The sequence below is a fragment of the Gobio gobio genome (genome assembly GCF_949357685.1).
Source record: "Gobio gobio genome assembly, chromosome: 14".
In the NCBI taxonomy this organism is placed as follows: Eukaryota; Metazoa; Chordata; class Actinopteri; order Cypriniformes; family Gobionidae; genus Gobio; species Gobio gobio.
The window spans coordinates 5,900,483-5,920,261 of NC_137107.1; the positions used below are offsets into that span (position 1 = coordinate 5,900,483).

Below are 19,779 nucleotides of genomic sequence, written 5' to 3' on the forward strand. Positions count from 1 at the left end.
GAATGTCACAAATTACTCTTCTCCGCTGAATAAAACAAAATGTAAATAAAATAATCTCCAAAGAATGGTTCTGGATTACTAACATTATTAGAAAAATATAACAGTATATTTACGAAACATAAAGCTGCTGTTCTGAATATCAGCACAACTGTGCCTCGGCTGTAGTTAATCACAGATGAAGGCAGCAGGAGTGTCGTTGTAATGAATATATGAAAGCTACACAAGATGCTTTATTGTATTGAATGCGCACTTGTTGTGTACTGAAAATGGTAAAAAACTATTTGTAGATAAGTAGGGGATATTCCACGGCTAGCCGTGCATTAAAATAGTTTAAGTGGAGGCAAATAACCACTGACACGAAGCCTCCATGGTGTGCCTTCATATCATTTAACGCACAGCTAGCTGTGGATTATCCCACACTTACTAAACCAGCCTCAGCGAGTGACCGGTGATGGTTTCGTCGCGTTTGTGGAGTGGGTGCTGGTGAACAGCGGGGTCATCACCAGCCCCACTCAGGACCCAGAGCCGAGCCAGCCGCCTCCCACGACGCTAAATACGAATGATGCCAGTGCACATCACCCCGGAGGCTGAAGAAAAGTCTGACCAGGTATGCGAGCCAGCCAGGGCCGTTTTTAGGCATGGTGTTTAGGCATGGCGCCCTAGGCGACCGCCTTGTTCGCCATCAGCTGAAGGGGCGCCAATGAACGCATGTCAGGGGTGTGTGTAAAGGGTGTCAAGGCCACCCTGAAATATGATTGCCGCCCCCACTGGTTCCTCAAACACTACGTCTGAATGTTGCATGTGAAGTTTGCATTTGGAGCGCTCAACACCATTAGATCAAAGAGCTCGGTCAAAGCTTTGGCAAGGTAACGCTTTTTTAACCACACAATAAAGCTAAATTCAAAGGCCAATTAAAAAAACAGGTACAATAAAAAGTGCACAAATCTGTATTTTGTCAGGGCCGTATTTGTGGCAGTCGAGAAATCACGCTGTGAAATGGGCAGATAGTGTAACATTGCTCGGTGTGTTTTATAGAGGCAAGATGTAGGCCAACCTCACTCACTTTAGCATTTCATGATATCATTATATTTAGACTCTATTAAGCGTTCTTCTCTTACTTGCACCTCTAAAAGGTGTGTGTTTTTGCGCTAAGGCATTGTTAAAGGATCAGTGTGTAATTGTCCCATATAAAACTTCAATGGCCAATTTAAAAATAGTACAATAAAATGTGCTAATTCACAATATTCATTATCCTTTATTAAACCGCTTTGTCGAATTTAATGCATCTTTACGGGTGGTGTTGAAAGCTGAATCGATTCATTCAGTTCTAATAGTGTCATACAGGGAATAGCGTTGCATTATTTAAGGGGAAGTTCAAGTGTCAATGAGAAACAAAGACCGCTCTGAATCAACATTTATTCTTGTTACTTTCATGTGACTGGAACAGCTTTTATACGTAGTTTCCAAATTGTATTTGTATGTATTTGTTAATAAGGATTAAAATTAATACCAGTAATACCATGTTGCTTTTTAAGATTTGGCTGGGGGGTGCCAATAAGGATTTCGCCTAGGGCGTCAAAATGGCTAGAAACGGCCCTGGAGCCAGCAACACCATCCATACCAGTAGGTGTGCCAGCGGAGTGCAAACGCTTGGAGGGAAGCCGGCCCACACTCCCGGCGCTGAGGGTGAGCTATACCTGGCCTCTGGGAATTATTGTGAGGAAATGGAAGATGATCTCCCGTCCCCATTTGTCCCACCCAGCAGCAAGTCTCCTTCGTCTCCGCTGGTCCCACCCAGTTCCAAGTCTCCTTCGTCTCCGCTGAGTCCACACAGCTTCCCTATCCTGCCTCCTCCACCCAAGACAGCCAGTCCTTGGGCCCCACCTCTGCTGGTTCCCTTCAGTCCCTCATCTCCCTGTCTGTTGACTCTGCTGTGTGGATCTGCCTTGGGTCATCTGGTCTGCAGCTCCACCTTGGCAAGGGGTTCCCCTGGCTTCACCTTCAGCCACCGAGCCCATCACTCCACCTCAGCTCGTCGACCAGTTGGCTCTACCTTGGCTCCTCCCTTCCTCTGCTCCACCTGGTGCAGTCGTCCTTATGGCTCCACCAGGCTCTCTTGTTCCTTCGGCTCATCCTTGGTCAGTTGTCACTATGCCTGCTCAACGGACTTCAGGGCCTTCAGCTGCGCCTCATCACTCCACCCCTCCGGCTCCGCTGGGTTCTGCCTTCCCACCGGCTCCACCTTGGTTCTCAGTCCACCGGCTCCGCATCAGTTCTCTGGCACCCTGGCTCCACCTCGGACGCTCGTTGCTGGGGCTCCTCAGCTTCCAGATCCATCTGTGTCGCTTGTTCGCATCGGCTCCCCCTGGATCTCCGCCTCCAACGGCTCTCAGTCTGTCATCCCTCATCCCTCGCTTGACTCCGCAGTGGGCCTTCATCCTAGCTGTGCTTTGGGATCCCACCTGTCTTTGTTTACTGCCATCGCCACTCTGGTTTCTCCCACCATCATATCCTCCTGTGTCCTACCCTTAGCCAGCCCCTCTTCCACCTCCTAAGCCCCCTTCCTTCCTCCTTATTTGGACTAGTTACGGCGTGAGGGACACACCTTCCGGGAGGGGGGACTGCTGTCAGGATTATGTTTCGTTTCATAGTGTTTTGGTTTCGTTTTCCTTGTTCCCGTTTTTCCCGAGTTCTTGGTCGTTATTGGTTTCCATGGTCTCTAGTGCATCACACACTGGTTTCTGTTCCAGTTAATTACCTCATTCTGTGAATTTAACCCCTTAGTTCCTCTGTCAGTCTTTTTTATGTTAATATGTAATTACCTTGTTCTACACATTACATCCACATTGTGTTATTTTTTATAATTAACTAAATTTACACATTAAATTCAAAGCCCTATTTTACACAATGCGTCTTAACACAGGTTTATTCATATGAGAATATCTGTAATGCACGGGTATCAAGCAAACCTGATTAATGCGGTCCTAATTTAGTAAAAAAAAAAAAGTAGTAATACATTATTTCACACACTAATAAATATTGTGGCATGAGCTTACCCTGCAGAGCAATCAAACACTGAAATGACCTCTGTTAAATCCAGAACATCACAGGCTGCAGACTCATTCTCCTGCGAGAACAAGAAACGCTCCTCATCCAGCTTTCCGTGGAGTTCCTCTACACGTGGAAATCAGAAAAATATGTAGCGTTATTTTAATCAAAGTGGCTCAATACAACTTATTCTGCACTGATTTCACTCAATAAAATCTAAAAGTGTACTGGATTCTTACCCATCTGTTCCTCTGAATGTCCTGTTTTCTCAAAGTCAGGTGCCTCTATAAAAGCGGAGCAAAAAAAAGAGCAACAATTAAAACATCCTCAATTCACAGAAAAATAATCTGAGAATATTACACTTATGTTATATAATAAACAAAAGAGTCTCACTAAAACATGTCCAGGTGAAGTTACACTTCAAGATAAAGAAAAATGTTTTATATTTTGCAAATACATTTATTCTAAGGATCATTGAGAAGTTTTGTATTGTGATATTTTTAAGAAACAGCACAATTATTAGCCATCCTAGATATTCTTATCGGTAACAATCTACCTGAAGTATATTCCCATTCATTGTGTTTTTCAAGCTGAGCAAATAGAAACATTCAAGTGGTAAATCATGCCAAAGGTACATTTTTGATGACATTTTGAATTCCACAGCCTATTTGTCTCATGTTTATCAAGGGTGCCTAGATTTTGTACTTAGTTGTCATGAAATAATGTCACAATGCAAATGATCAGAATGGTTTTAAAATGGACTTTGTCTTCAAAAAGGGAGTTAAAATGTGCCATGGAATACTGTTAGGTGGTAAATAAACACTTGCTGATACACTAGGAATTTGATTTGCCCTGATCAGGACTCAACTAACCCACAAACTCATTATGTCGCAGTAGTTCTGTCTGCAGTGCCTGTCCAGAACTCTCTGCCACGCTGATGGCGGAGTGAAGCTCTGGATCTGTGGCGCTGCACGAAACTCTTGCCCCAGAGCACAGCAGAGACAGAGTCTCTTCTACATCAGGACCACACACCACCTCGCGCAACCTCTGAAGAGCACCAGAAAATAATGCAGTGATCAGTATGGGATTGGTCTGAAACTAATAAGATGGCAGGGTGCCTTGATTACGTACTGACCTGGTCAAGCAGTTTCTGGCTTGTAGCAAGCGGGTGAGCTTTGCGGTAAAGTCCTTTGCGGTACTTGGCTAGAATAAATTCTGCCCTCTGATCTGGTGAGACATCAGGTCCGATCTGCTCCACTGGAGGGATGTTGTGACCCCACACACTGTTGGCAGCTTTATTGCCATACAGCACAAACAACTGAGAAACAAAACATTTGCATATTTTGTTGATATACACTATTAAAAACTTATGAAAACCCAAAATACATTTTTTAGATAAATAAAAACAACAACAACAATACCATACTTTATTTTGAACATTATTTAAAAAGTTTAATTTAGGGGTGAATTCAGGTGGATTAGGACACTTTTTGCCATTGAGGTTCAAACATTCACTGATACTCCAGAAGGAAACGCAATGCATTAAGAGTCGGGGGGTTAAAACTTTTGAACAGGATTATGGCCAAAATAATTACTTTGTTTAAATATATTTTCTCAATTAGTACTGCCCTTCGGAAGCAACAGAAGATACTTACATGTTTTCCAGAAGACAAATTAAGTGCAATTTACCTTGATCTTCAAATAAAAAAAGTTCGCATCCCCCAGCTCTTAATGCGCCGTGTTTCCTTCTGGAGCATCAGTGAATGTTTCAACCTTTTTTAATAGTTGTGTTTGGTCCCTCAATTGTCCTCAGTGTTAAAAGATGGATCTCAAAATCATACAGTCACTTGATGGACTTGAAGGGTTCAAATATGCAAAAGATGCTGGAAAACTGAAAAATGTCCTTGACCTGGAGGATTTTTATGAAGAACGTTGGGCAGTTTAACTGCTCAGGACAAACAAGAGACTCAAGAACAACCATCACACACACACACAAAAAAAAAACAGTTGTGGGTCATCCAGGTAACGCCACACAGCATTAAGAATCAAGGGTGTGTAAACTTTTGAACAGGGGCAGGATAGAGATTTTTTTTGTCTTGTGGACTAGATGTAAACATCTTCTGTGTAAAATATCTTATTCAGGACAGTACTAAATAAAAAAATAACATGCATTTTGTATGATCCCTCCCATTTTGTTACAATTATTCACTTTTCACAGATTCTGCAAAGGGTATGTACTTTTTTGGAGCACAACTGTAAACCTCAATCATCCATAATGTCAAAATCAAAAGAGCTGCCAAAGCCCCTGCGAAAAGAAGATTTGACAGTCTGTTTAGACCAAACTATCCCACCAAATTCAACCCGAGAGCAGATCACAACATGCCGTAAGGCTAATTCACAGACAGACCAATTCCAACAACCATCATATTATAGCACGTCACTTTTCAGACATGCTGTGACCACCAAAACAAACAAACAGTTAATCAGATTTACGCTATTGGCTAGTGAAGTCAACATAAATCTTCAACACCCTTACACCCTTATCTCCAGCAATACACTGCCAAACAATAACCTGAGATCGAAGCACACTTGGGTAGATAACCAAACCTTGTCCTAAGCATAGATTTGACCAATCTGGGCCGAAAACCAGAAAATCAGAACTGACTGACAGTGTTTGCAAATCTTCAATCCTTTTAAGGGAAGACAATGCCAAAAGCAACACCAACGTAAGAGTCCAAATCTCATCTGTGGCTGACTCCAACAAGGACCTGACAAAGCCTTCAAAACCACACACAAGTCCCAAGAAGGAATGTGTACTGGGATGGAAAGGTTTCAACTGTCCAACGCTCCATGCATAAAATGAGAAATCATGGAATGCCTTCCCAAAGAACCCACAGAAAAAACTCTTGCAAAAAAGCCAGCATGAAACCAAAAGCACAGTGAACTGGAACTACATTGTGCTGCCTGCATTAATCTGCAAAAAGAGCATAGAAAGGGGCTCATAGAAGGGGCTCTAGCATTTATATTGTGTTTGATATTTCAAAAGATGGATCTTTTGTTGCCAAGGACAGGTCCCTGGGGCTTCAGATGTTCTTGAGCTGTATGTAGGCCACTCTTGCTTTGCCAATCCTTGCTTTGATATCTGCGTCTGTGCCGCCCTGTTGGTCAATGATGCTGCCAGGTAGGTGAAGACCTGGACTTCTTCCAGGGGACTTCCATTCACCATGACTGGGTCCTCACTTGTGGATTTTATCCTGAAAATCTTGGTCTTATCTCTGTTAAAGTTGAGGCCAATCTGAGATGAGATAGTTGACGCTACATCCGTCTTCTCTTGCATCTTATTGTGGGAGAGAAGTACAAGGTCATCAGCAAAGTCCAGGTCCCCAAGCTAGGTCCACAAGGTTCACTGGATTCTGTTGTTTCACTCTCTCATGGATTCCTTCATAATCAAGTCAATTGCAAAAAGGAACAGGAAGGGTGACAGCAGACACCCTTGTCTCACTCCAGTTTTCACCTGGAAGCCCTAAATGGACAACTCTACAACATAAAGTCAGTGTTGATGAATGGAGCGGAAACCTGGAGGATGACCAAGAGGACCATCAGGAAGGTCCAAACCTTCATTAACAGCCGTCTCAGAAAAATTCTCCAGATCTGATGGCCTGACACCATAAGCAATACCAAACTTTGGGAAAGGACTCCCTGCTGAAGAAGAAATCAGGAACAGAAGATGGGACTGGATAGGGAACACTCATCATAAATCAACAGGCAGGCATTGAAGTGGAACCCCCAAGAAAAGAGGAGAAGATGTCGTCTAAGAAACACCTGGCCACGTGACCTCGAGGACAACATCACCAAGACGGACTACACCTACAACCAGCTGGATATAATGGCCAAATACAGAGGACTCTGGAGATCTGTGGTTTGTGGCCTATACCCTGGCAAGGGTGACGGGCCAAGTAATTAAAAGGACGACGAAAAGCCTGAATCTAACAAAGTGCTTGGCCCTGGACCAATCTCCTTAAATACTGGATGCCCTTCATACACTAGCCCAAGCCTTTTAACAACAACATGTCACTTCACAAGTTCACACTTACATATAATTGAGAGGGAGTAATTTTAAATGTGTATTTGGCGTGCTGACCGGGGGGCGGGCTCCAAGCTCTGAATTTGGCCCGAACCCAGAATACCCCCCCTGTGTATGTAAGTGGTTAGAACTAGAAGTGTGGAGAAGGGGTGGTGGAGGCATACTGTTTTAGCAAATGAACATAAATGAAATCCCGATATTAGACCGCCAACTTTTCCAACTGTGCTAGGTTCAGCCAATCGGCAAAGCTAATAGGAACCCGCATGCCCTGAAACCTCAACAGAGCCAGCACCATGTAAAATACTTTGTAAACTAGGAGCCTTACTGTGCGTTCACACCGCCGCCGGCGAGAGCATCAAAGTGGCCGGAAGTCATTCACTTTCAATGGGAGCCGGCGACGAGCTCCGGCGTCTTGGACGATTTGGGCATCGAGGAGAGTTGAAATCAGGTCAACTTAATGGTAATGAGCCATGACGCGGTTCGGCGGCAACCAATGGGAATGTAGAAGTGCTCCGCTTGAGATGATTCCAGAGAACGCTGTCCTGGAAACTTTGGTTCGACCACATTAGTTCCCAAGCAAAATAGAGGAGATGTTGATCACTGCTGGTGCGACGGATTTGACAAGAAGGCGCGCAACATTATTTATACACCACACAAATTGCTTTTAATTGGTTTATTTTGTTAGCAAACATGTAACTATAATTGTTAAGTTCTTTCCATCAATCTGTTTTTTTTTACTCTCATATTTAAATGATTTCATGAGATTATCTTATATGGTTATACCCTACCTGTGGTCAGTCTGCACAAACGCTGATCAACATGAGTGTTTGCTTTGCAGCCTCTTTAAATGCAGTTTTAAAAAAGACCAAGCATTCGATCTACGTCAGAGCAGCAGCGCGTCCACGAATCTTTCTACAGCGTCGATGGCAGGGCGGCCATCGAACTTTGTGGGAACAGTTTGGGGACGGCCCCTTCCTGTTCCAACATGACTGCGCACCAGTGCACAAAGCATCGCTCCATAAAGACATGGATGTGCGAGTTTGGTGTGGAGGAACTGGACATTCTTCTAGAAGAATGATCAAAATTCCCATAAACACACTCCTAAACCTTATGGAAAGCCTTCTCAGAAGAGTCAAAGCTGTTAGAGCTGCAAAGGGTGGGCCAACTCCTTATTAAACCTTACGGATTAAGAATGGGATGTCATTAAAGTTCATGTGCATGTAAAGGCAGGCATCCCAATACACTATATTGCCAAAAGTTTTTATGTTCAAACACCATGCAAAAGTAGGTTTGCATTATAGGTCCTCTTTAAAGGATTTCTGCATGGAGGTATGGGAAAAAAAAAACACATTTTCAGAGTACTCTAAAATGAGTAGAAACTAAAAATGGTCACATGATATCAAAGACAGGATTACGCGTTTTGTTACAGCCGCATGACAAAACTCACCTGTATTAAAGGCTCGGTCCAAACCTTATTATCAAGTTTCAGACCTCGCACTTTGGACCTGTTACTGCTCATGGAGCGATGTGCGCCAGCGCAGGCCTCACAGATGACCACCAGCAGGTTCACTGATGCCCACTCTGGTTTGGCAACACCACAGTCAGCGCAAACTTTATTACAGGGACTCGACCACAGTTGATGCGCCACCTCGCTGTAGGACAATGCGCTGCGAATCACGTCATTCAGATTCTCCAGCCACATGGTTGCCTCCTTAGCAGAGTCTGCAGAGAAACTGAACAAACCAACCAACATTAAAAAAAGCACGTAGAGCACAGAAAAGTGGTCAAATAAAATACTTGGTGAGAATAGAAGACTCACTTAAAGGTCCTGTATGGAGTGATGAGACTGAAGCTGTGACGCCCTGTCGACTTCACAGATGCTATATTCATAGACACAAACATCATGCCAAGACCTATATTGAAGTCCTGTTAATTCAAACAAGGTCAATTTGCAAACTCCCATTGTCAACAACTATATATTACAGTCTGGCTGAACAAAAACAGTCATTTGTTTAAAAGGGGTCCTTGATTATGATTTGACTTTTTTTAACTTTAGTTAGTGTGTAATGTTGCTGTTTGAGCATAAACAACACGTGCAAAGTTACGACGCTCAAAGTTCAATGTAAAGGGAGATATTTTCTTTTACAGAAATCACTTTTTAAGGACTACAACAAATGGCTGGTAGGGACTACCACGAGCTTGTTCCCGGGTTGGTGACATCACTAACCTTAACATTTACATAAACCCCGCCCTCGAGAACACACAACAAAGGCCATGTTGAGAAGAGGAAGAGTTGTTGTAGTCGAGCACATTTGGGAGTCGCTGAAGCTGTCATCCGTTTTTCACATTTATTGCGATACAGTACGAACACAAATGCAATAGCATGTCTTAAAGCAAGATGACATCATAAGTTATAACCGTAATTAAACTAAACTATACCTGTTCTCTCTTCATGCAGCAGATATTCTCTGGCTCATTTTACAACAGTTCCCACACCAGCGGTTTATAGATTATCATGACAGAATATGCTAATCAATGACTTGAAGATAGTTAACTCATAAATTCATCAACTATCCCTTCAGAAACGTCCTGTCTCATTCTACATGTCGTCACTTCTTCTTGAGTCTCTCCATCATTGTCCGACTCCGGTTTGATCATAAAAGACTGAACAGTTTCTGACAATTTCAGTGTGTGTCTGCGTGAGGTAATCTGAGCTGCTTACATGAGCTCTTGAAGCCCCTCCCTCTTCTAAAAAGGGGGCGGGGAGCAGCAGCTCATTTGCATTTAAAGGGACACACACATACAAACACGTTTTTGCTCACCCTCAAAAACTGAAAATTTTAACATGCTATAAAAAATGATCTGTGGGTATTTTGAGCCAAAACTTCACATACACACTCTGGAGACATCTTGTAAAAAAAGGACCCCTTTAAGTCTGACATACAGTATACAACATTTAAAATCATTGTAAAGTCTTTACTTTGCTCATAGTCTCAACACACTTTTATCCAGGCAGTTGTTGATTCATGCTATTAAACAATGTAGGTTCAAGTTCACTCAATTCATTTGAAATTATGTCCAATTGTTATTTCATCAGTTTATGGTGAATGGTTTTTGTTATCCGGATTCAGCTACACAGTAATATGTAATGAGGTTAACGCTACAAATAATCATAAAAGTCACTTTAATAGACCGAGTGTAATCGCCTCTCTTTCAGCATTGGAATGAAGGTGTAAACGATATACGGCTAAACAAAATCCATTTTCATATCTGGAATATACTATCCGGATATGGAGCGGATGTCAATGCCAGGTGTAAAAGGGTCAAAACAGATTGTGAGCTTTGAGCTAGAAAAAAACTTTTCAACTCTGAATACATTAGTAAGCAATTGTCCTCACCTCTTTGCTGCTGTAAATCCAAAGGGTGTATCCACAGATAGCGGTGTACACCTTTTTCCTTGGGTCTTTCATGAGCAGTGGTCCGTGTTGTTTGGGTGCAGTGACCAGTTCCTTCCCACGGGTGGCGTAGAGAGACACCAACCAGCCTTCCTGCACAGCTACGGCAAAACACATTCACAGGATAGAGCTGAAAGTAATGACCTTCAGAAACTTGATGCTAACTTTAACACAGTGACTCTCAGTTTTAAGAATTGACATTGATTCACTGCACTACGCCCAGGGTTTCCAGCTTACCCTCACTATGAGCCATGAATTCAAATTGCTTCTTCTGTAAAGAGATGGAGAAGTGCCCGTGATCCAGCCTCCGTAGGTTGGTGATGCTTGTTACAGGAAACACATATTCTGTGAACTTGTCCTGGAGCACATTGAAAATGTGGTTATATTGGCAAATGTGGCAATAAATGATTAATTCAGTATTGATTATGAAACAACTCACTGTGCGTTTTTTCCACATAGACATGAGATTCCCATCTAGAGTGGTCCACAGAACATTGTGCCTGCAAAATACAAACTAATTTAACACAAAAAAACCCTCTTTGCACTACTTTAGGCTTCTCTTACTATTTTTTTTTTCGACTAAAATCTTATGATCAATGGGTGTCCGAAAGGCACTTTCACACCAAATGCAAATGTTGAGCACAAAGATTTGAAATAAGCAATGTATTCCTATGGAATTATTCACCCCAGGCTCAAACATCGGCCTGTGATGTTTTAGTCGTTTGCATAAAATATTAGAAATATTAAATAAAAGGCTAGACTGGCACAAAAACCTGCTGCAGCACTTTCCAAAACACCTGCTTTTTAAGATGCACGTGGAAATTTGTCTGATCTTTGAAGCGATTGTGGGCAGCAGCGCAAAGTTGATTTTGTGCTAATTTGATCTAATATTTGATGTTGAAAGTATGGTATTTGGGGTAAAAATTCAAATTGTTGCATTTTTCTGTCAGCATTTGACATTTTTCTTTTCAAACGCTGAATTTACAGTTATATACAATGTCATATACATATGTTATATGCAATGTGCAGTGTTTTTGGGACTGTCCAAAGCATGCAAATATGATATTGGTGATTGGTTTTCTGTGGCTAAGTGCCTAGTTATAACATTCTAATACTGCATTGTTCCACACTGTACAAGTTTAACACTGCAAAAGCGGTGCTATCCCTGCTCCGGAACAGGGTTTCATAAAAAGCGGTGCCAACTCCGCTTCTAAATTACGGCCCAAACCCAATTCTATTTTATACCCCTTCCGCTACCCGTACGCGTTCCCCTTGCCTCTTGAAACCGAAAGCCAAGGCGTAGGGGTGAAAATATTCCCCTAAGAAATGGAACACCACTACTATACCATTACACGTCATCACATGTCATCATATCCCGTTTATTTGTATAAACAGCAATGAAGTGCGTAGGCTATATCTAACAGAAATCCGCGCAAGCACGTTTAGCAAATTACTCACTCCCAACAGAGTTTTGCGCTGTATTTGGACTTAATTAAACGGCGATCGTTTTCAGTTAAAAAACGTATGAGCCAGAGTTTCCTAAGATGATACAGAACATACAAGACTAGTGAAGCTGCTTTTCCATCTGGGCCAAACTGTTCTCTTTGTTTATTAACCGTTCCATTCAGTGCTGATCCGAGCCGGCCGGTACAGATATGTTTTCGTTATCTACTCTGGTGCTGCGATAATGTTCATACGTTATACGTCAAGTCAGTCGTTGCCTTGGTAACGCGAGAGCTTACAGAGGATAGGTGATGTAAATATCGACTGCGTTGTGAAGGATGACCAGATATATATTTTTAACTATTATTAATATGTGTTCAAATCAGTCAAATAGTGCGTTTAGCAAGCACGGTAGTCGGTGGAGGGAAACTCCTCATACCCCTTCGTTCGAAGTGTGGTCCTGAAAAATCTTCGTTTGAAGGGCTATCTGGCCCTTCCCCTTACCCCTACCACTCCAGCCAAAAGAGAATCGAGACGCCCCTACCCCTTCACGAGAACGCGCAAAACGAAGGGGTAGAGGAAAGAGAAGGGCTAAGGGGTAGAAATGGGATTGGGCCTACAAGTGTGAAACGTTCCTGTACCCAGGGTTAAAAGCAGTATTTAGAACCACGATAACCCGGGGTTAAGCACAGTGTGAAAAGCCCTTTTTATGATTTGGGAATAGTGAAAAGCGCATATATTTCTTAATGCAGCATTAAAAAGTGAATTGAGCGGCAAATTAGCATTTTTCGCGTCTAGTTGGACACTTGAGCATTTTGAATCCACTCGCGTGTCCAAAGCGAATTGGTCGCGCGTATAAATTGAGCGTTTGAAGCGAAATAGCTCCGTATGACTGCTCACTGCCAATATCAGTCGTTCCTCCATGTCGAATGAGTGACTCTGGCGGGCCTGCCCCCGTTTATAACGTCACTTCACCACGTGACAGCAGCAAGCAGGCTCCTGATTGGTTAATATGGAACAGACGCCAAAGTTAAGATTTTTCAACTCGGGCGTCAGACGCGAATTCGCTTCAAATGCGCGAATGCACAAAAATAATGCAATATACCGGTCCTGCTGCTGGGTAGTTGCTCTTCTACATCCCTGTCCAGCTCTCTTTCGTGTAATGTATTGAAACTGTGCTGGGACACCAAACCTCCTTGCGGACGGCCTGTGCAACCCGATTGGGTTCGCACCAGGGTTCGTTTTAATCGAACCAAACATGACAAGTAGTGGTGTCAACAATAATCGATTCAGCGATGCATCGCAATGCGGGGCATGCACGATTCAGCATCGATGCGGCAAAGTGCCATAATCGATTATGTCACCATTTATTTTCTGGCCTTGAGTTGGACAATAAAGTTGTGAAGTTTCAATTACTTCCGGGGTCATAACAACAACAACAATCAAGATGGCGGAGGCAGAGGGAGATGACTGCAATAGACGGGTAATTAAAAACGCCCCCAAAGCTTGGAAAGCGGACATCTGGGCACATTTCGGATTCCGGCTTCACACCGCACGCGTTAGCAGGGCAGAAGCGTTGCGTACGGAGAGCGGGAGCCGCGCGCCCCCGTTGTGGATTCACACTGGCAGCGTTTGTCTCGTGCAGCTGAACCGCGGCTCGTATATATTGCAAATACAGACAAATATTGTCCATTATGTCACATTTTCCGGTCTTCTCCTCCGAACCCCGTCTGTGTCGTGCTTTGATTTATGATGGCCAGCATATATCTGCTGCAAATGCGACCGTGTTCCCCTTTGTCTCAAACACACATGCATAGAACTTGTTGTATATAAGTAGTTCACATGATAAATGTAACATTAAAGTGAATATATGCTTCTAGTTTTAATAATTTAAACAGGCTTTTGAAGTTTGGGAAAAAACTTCTGGCAGTGTTGTGTTTATGTTCTTTTTTTACTGCTGGAAAAAGTTGGCTGTTATTATTGCTTTATTTAATTTCAAATGGTTCTAAAGCAGAGAGAAGAGAAACATTTTTCATTCAAAGCACTGAAAGCAGTGATTTATGTTTTCTTTTTCAGGTTTGAAAATGCCATATCCAATACCCTGTACCATAAAATTTTATTTTATTTAATGACATTTATGTCAAAGAGACAGGAGAGTGATAATACACACATAGCAGCCAATAAAATCTGTTGTTCAATATCTGACTGCTTGTATTGCCTCATGACTGATTTGCCTTGTTGTGTGCAGTAGAATTTTGATGCATCGCAATGCATCGTAGAATCGAATTGAATCGAATCGTTACCTGGTGAATCGTAATCGAATCGAATTGTGAGGGCAGTGCCAATGCACATCCCTAATGACAAGTGTTCCCTTCATTTTTTGAGCAGTGTAGTAAATACACGCAAGTGTGGGTTAGGGTTAGTTAGGTGTTATTTGCAATTAAATTAAAATGTATTAATGTTTGAATTTATAATTAAATGCAATTAGTGATTTGACGAACTTTATATCTTTATATGTAATTTCAAAATTACCATAAGTATCTTTGTACAAATTTCCATTTGCTTAAGCCAACATCGCAAAGTTTCGATTTTTTTCCATTGTTTGATCATTTAGTATAAATATTTTTTATCTTTAAAAGTATTATTTAATTTAGCTGTGGTTACTTTGAAATGTTTCGAATGGATAAATGCCTAAATGACAGGAAGTTCAAAGTTTTTGTGTAGAGATTGTGTAGAGTTAGTTACTTGCGTCCCTTCCACACGTCGAGCCAGCTGGATTGAGTCACCGCACACTCACTGGTTCTCTGGCGCGACCCAGTTAACGTCTGCTTCTTCCGGCTCACACGAATGGTTGCAGCCCTGCAGACCAAGAATTCAACATAGTTTAAGATCTTGCAAAAAATAACATGATAACAAAGATAACATGTCAAGTTTGTTTTTACACTGGAGTTGAAAACCCTAAACCACATTTTCTGAGAGTTATGAGTGTTGAGCATCATAGAAGTCAAAGTTACCAAATTACAATTAATAACAATGTATTTTGTTTCAAATTTATGTTTAAATATTATGTTATTTTTAAATTTCATCTGATTATGAAAAGTGCAAAGATGCGAGTGGGTCGCAAAGAGTTTGGTGGTTATTATATTTTGTTTAATATTAGGCTAAGTTTTGTAGAATTTTAAAGTGAATTTTGTTTTGTATAAATGATCTTTATTTTAATCAAGGTTTCGTCAGCCAATCACCTGGATATAATAAATAAGAAGCAAATAGACTATAGCAGACAATAATCGTGACATAAAGGCGTGGGAGAGATCACTTTCATTGCACATGAACTGGAGCATAAATAGCGAAGACCACTGCTTTAACGTTTTAAACACTTTGACATTTAATTTCCATCTTGAATTTAAAACCATCAATGGCACAATTGTAATGGCATTGATTTTTCAGGGCATTTGATTAGGGGTTAAATACAGAGGTCGACAAAGTACACAACTCCATTACTTGAGTAAAAGTACTATTGGTTAAATATTACTCCATTACAAGTGAAAGTTGTAAAGATAGATTTTTACTTACGTAAAAGTACTTGCTTTTAAAAGTACTTAAGCATCAAAAGTAAACGTAAACGCATTATTTTATTATGGTTGCATTGTTGTATAAATGCACGCTGTTCAATCATGGTGGTTTAAACCAGTCCTGCTCCATCTGACATGCTAGCATACCATGAACTCATTTAAATACTTGTTTAAAAGTTACAAAGCTTTTATCAAAGTCAAAATCATACTAGAAAAGAAAGGTTTCTACATTGTGTTTATTTGACAGGATTATGTAAAAACATATTTCTGAAAGGACTTCAGTTAACATTATTAGTCCAACTATGTCGTTTTTGCATGCTAACTAACATCATTGTTGAACATTATGCGTTAGCGTTGTATCCACAAGGCTATGGCAACTTGGCGGGCAAATCTATAAAAATAATTTGACCGACCATACTTCATACCAGTGTTAATTTTGATTTAAAATACATTTTTAGTCAGTCTTTTGACTACAACATTTTAGGTATCTGAATTGTTTTTGTTTTATTCTAGTTTTAATTGACTATAATAAGATTTTAGTAGATTCAATAGACTAAAATTCAGTACTTGTGGTCTGGCGTCTGAGAGGCAGCTTTCTGTGCACTTTCGTGTTGTCGCACTTTTTTAAACTTATCCACGTCTGCTCTTCTGAATTTTAACTTTTAAGTATGGCCATGGTTGTGCGCACTGCGTCTGGGAACTGCCGCCTTCTATTTTGCCATCAATTGATTGGTGTTCAAAAAATACTTGGAAATCATTGAACTTCATGTGATCCTACAAGAGTTATTACTGATAGGCTGTCTGCAAAAAAAAACAAATCCCGTTTTAAAGCAGAAAAATCATACACTGACTTTCAAAGCGGCTACGACTTTCTACTTCGAGGGCCTTGAAAGAAATGTAGTGGAGTAAAAAGTACGATATTTGTCTTTCAAATGTAGTGCAGTAAATTCATAAGTTTCCAGAAACAATACTACTCAAGGAAAGTACAGATACTCAAAAAGTATACTTAAGTACAGTACTCAAGTAAATGTACTTAGTTACTGTCCACCTCTGGTTAAATATGACATTCAGTCATATGAGACATGATTGGGAAACTTATTTTCATAACGTACCGTGGTTTCTTGGGTCTTGGGTCAGATTTGATCTTCAGCTTCTGTGATTTGAGAACTTGATGGATTTCTTCACTGGTGCCAAGTGCGGTTTGAGGATCCTTCATCTGATCTGGGAAACTACAAGGAAGAACAGAAACACAGAAGTAAAGACAAAAGAGTTTCGTCAAGAAACATGCCATTTTATAAACTAAATAAGCACACAGTCGTGATGTAAACAGAAGTGATACGTTACCTTGACTTCTCTGAAGTGTGTTGATCCTTATTGAGGTCATCATGTGAGTTTGGGGTCACAGTGGATTCATCAGAAGACGCAGAGTCAGCCGTTCTCGCTGGGTCCGGGTCTGGACTGGGACTGATGGAGAGGGATTCTGGCAAAGTTTCACTGCAGTTGGTTTTAACATCTTGAAGATCAGGCGGTTCAGACGTGGAAGGCAACTGACCAGATGAATCATCCACACCAACCTCCTTTTTGATGCGCGTTTCTACTGAGAAAAAAAGCAGCCCATCACCTTTTGCACAATTTGATAAGAGTTCTGTAGACGTCCTTTTAAGCCACGGTGACCCAAACATCTCACACATTTATATCATTCCAAAGCCAAAAGAAGGAATGAGTTTTCTCTTTTCTACAGAACTACAGTTGATGGTAGCCAAGTGTCTGTCATGCTCCAAAAACAAAAGAATGAAAGTAAAAGTGAATCATTACTCACTGATACGCATGTTTTGAAATCTCTTCATCACATCAAACTAGCCGTGCCGGCTAACAAGACATGATCGTTTGATCTGTGTTTGTTTTGCACTTGAGCTGGACTTGTTCCCAGTTCAGTTTTTTTGTGTTTAGTCATGTTGCCACAGTTTTTGATTTGCCCTCATGTGTTGCACCTGTGTCTAGTTAATTATCTCGTTTAGTCCCTAGTATTTGCATGTGTATTTATAGCCCTCATTTTCAGCTGTTTCTTGATTTTCTTTCCACATTTGTTGGTTGTACTATTGACATCTGACTAGTGTTTATTGTGTTTATAAAATCCTGCTGCTTTTTCATTTCTGCTGCAATCAATGCTGACAAATGCACAATAATGACTTAATAATGACGTACTGTTCTTCACGCAAAGTTACTGCATGGGATGAGAGGAGTCATATTAATGATATTTGTGTTTCTTTATGGATCCTCTTTGGAGCTTCACAGCAGCTGGTTAACTACATTGTATGCAATTGTCAACATTTGATCATTATTGGTGGTCCAAAGAAGTAATATAGGCTTTAAACAAAGTGACCCTTGTGAAAAAGAAGTGTGCTTAACTTTAATAACAAATCCAGGGAGTAACTCAGGAGAACTCAACCCTGTAAAATCATATCAGGTGGTTAAGGGCTGTGTAACCTTTCTGTGGACAAAAGTTCAATGTGTCTAGAATAGTTATCCTAGTTTTCTTGTAATTAGATTTTGACAAGCAATTTGCTTGATATGTTTTCAACAAAATCAGAGTACAAGAAAGTTTTAGCTTAAAATTAAAAAGACAAGCCAAAATAAATATGAAAATGTATTAATGAACCATGCTGAAAATCAACCTTTTTGAAAAATATTGTTAGCTAGGGTGACCATATTTTGATTACCGAAAACCAGGACACTCGGCCCGGCAATGAGATACTCAAATGATACTCGAAGTTTACTCAGAGATTCCTTATTAATTCCAATACATTTAAAGTATGCCCCCTCTGTATGGATAGAAAATTGTTATATTAGGGCCAGGACAGGACTTGAAAACAGGACATGTCCTGGGAAAACAGGACGTTTGGTCACCCTATTGTTAGCTGATGCTAACTGGCTAGCTGATGCTAATGTGAGGTCATTTTTAAATATAAAGTCCAAATATTTTTATTCAATCAACTAGTTAGATGACATTTGATGGAAAAACAAAGAGTGTGATGTTCAGAAGATGTTGACTACAGTATTTATGATAGTGGGAAGCGATGCTCCCTGGGGGCGTTTTACCCCACAGACTAGGTTTGAGAAAAAAAGTGATGTCATTCTGAAAATATAATTATTTTTTCCTTAAATAACAAGTAGTCCCTAACTACAGGCCCTTGCTAAAACTGTGATGTTCTGCAAAACAGCTTTAAAACACTTTTTTTCCCCCCTTACTGTTAAAAATGATATCACTTAACGTGAAATCCATTTTCTCTCAAGTACGTCCCCAGTGTAAGCTAAACTTCATCACTCTGGACAACGTAGTCCATAGCAACAACAAAAACTTATCTTGATTTTATCTAGTGGTTTTCCCCCACTTTCCCCTACAATACCAGACAAAGAACCAAGGGTATGTTTACACGACAACGATGTACTAAAAACAGACGACAATGTTGCACGGGGTTCGTGTTTTTATTGTTTACACGGCGACGGTAAAGGCATCGAAATGCCGTTGTCGTGTAAATATTATTGATCACTATCAGGGGCCAGGGGCTCGTTCTTCGTACCTCGCTAACTCAGTTAGCTGGATTTGATTGTTGACGATTTGACATGATCTTGGATTGTTTGGTTCTTCGAAGCTCATCCTGGACTTGCTGTCATAGCAACAGGTCCGTAAGCTTAAACCTGCTCATGAGCGGCTTATTTCATGTAAACAGGATTAGATTCATCTTGAGGTGATACTTAAAATCTGTCCCAGCAGCCACTGCTACTTTATTACAAGAGTTCATTACTGAACCAGGGGCAATAATAATAATTTTAAATAATAATAATAATATAAAAATGTTATATTGTATATGTATATGAGAATGTATATAATATTATAATCAGCGTTGGGGGAAACGCATTACAAGTAACTTGAGTTACGTAATAATATTACTTTTTCAAGTAACTAGTAAAGTAACGCATTACTTTTCAAATTTACAACAAAATATCTGAGTTACTTTTTCAAAAAAGTAACGCAAGTTACTTTTTCACATTTATTTGACTGACAGCTCTCCTGCCCCCATGTTGTGAAAAATAAGTGGAAAGGCGTTGTGTGTAAACATGAGGGTTATTGTAGTTCTAGACTAACTCGCACAATAAAGATTCTGTACTCCTCAAA

General features: G+C 40.7%; 1 protein-coding gene across 2 annotated transcripts in view; it reads right to left on the reverse strand.

Annotated features, from left to right (window-relative positions):
* LOC307137538 (arf-GAP with Rho-GAP domain, ANK repeat and PH domain-containing protein 1) overlaps positions 1-19,779 on the reverse strand; it is a 48,774-nt gene that overhangs the window by 15,062 nt on the left and 13,933 nt on the right. For both annotated transcript variants that reach the window (XM_079835248.1, XM_079835247.1), the window contains exons 4-15: positions 16,947-17,196; positions 16,715-16,831; positions 14,776-14,889; positions 11,027-11,087; positions 10,825-10,945; positions 10,531-10,688; positions 8,952-9,058; positions 8,580-8,865; positions 4,184-4,366; positions 3,921-4,095; positions 3,288-3,332; positions 3,057-3,174 (exon numbers count right to left, since the gene is read on the reverse strand). In XM_079835248.1, the coding sequence (XP_079691374.1) occupies positions 3,057-3,174; positions 3,288-3,332; positions 3,921-4,095; positions 4,184-4,366; positions 8,580-8,865; positions 8,952-9,058; positions 10,531-10,688; positions 10,825-10,945; positions 11,027-11,087; positions 14,776-14,889; positions 16,715-16,831; positions 16,947-17,196 (1,735 nt within the window). The remainder of the gene's footprint in view (positions 1-3,056; positions 3,175-3,287; positions 3,333-3,920; positions 4,096-4,183; positions 4,367-8,579; positions 8,866-8,951; positions 9,059-10,530; positions 10,689-10,824; positions 10,946-11,026; positions 11,088-14,775; positions 14,890-16,714; positions 16,832-16,946; positions 17,197-19,779) is intronic.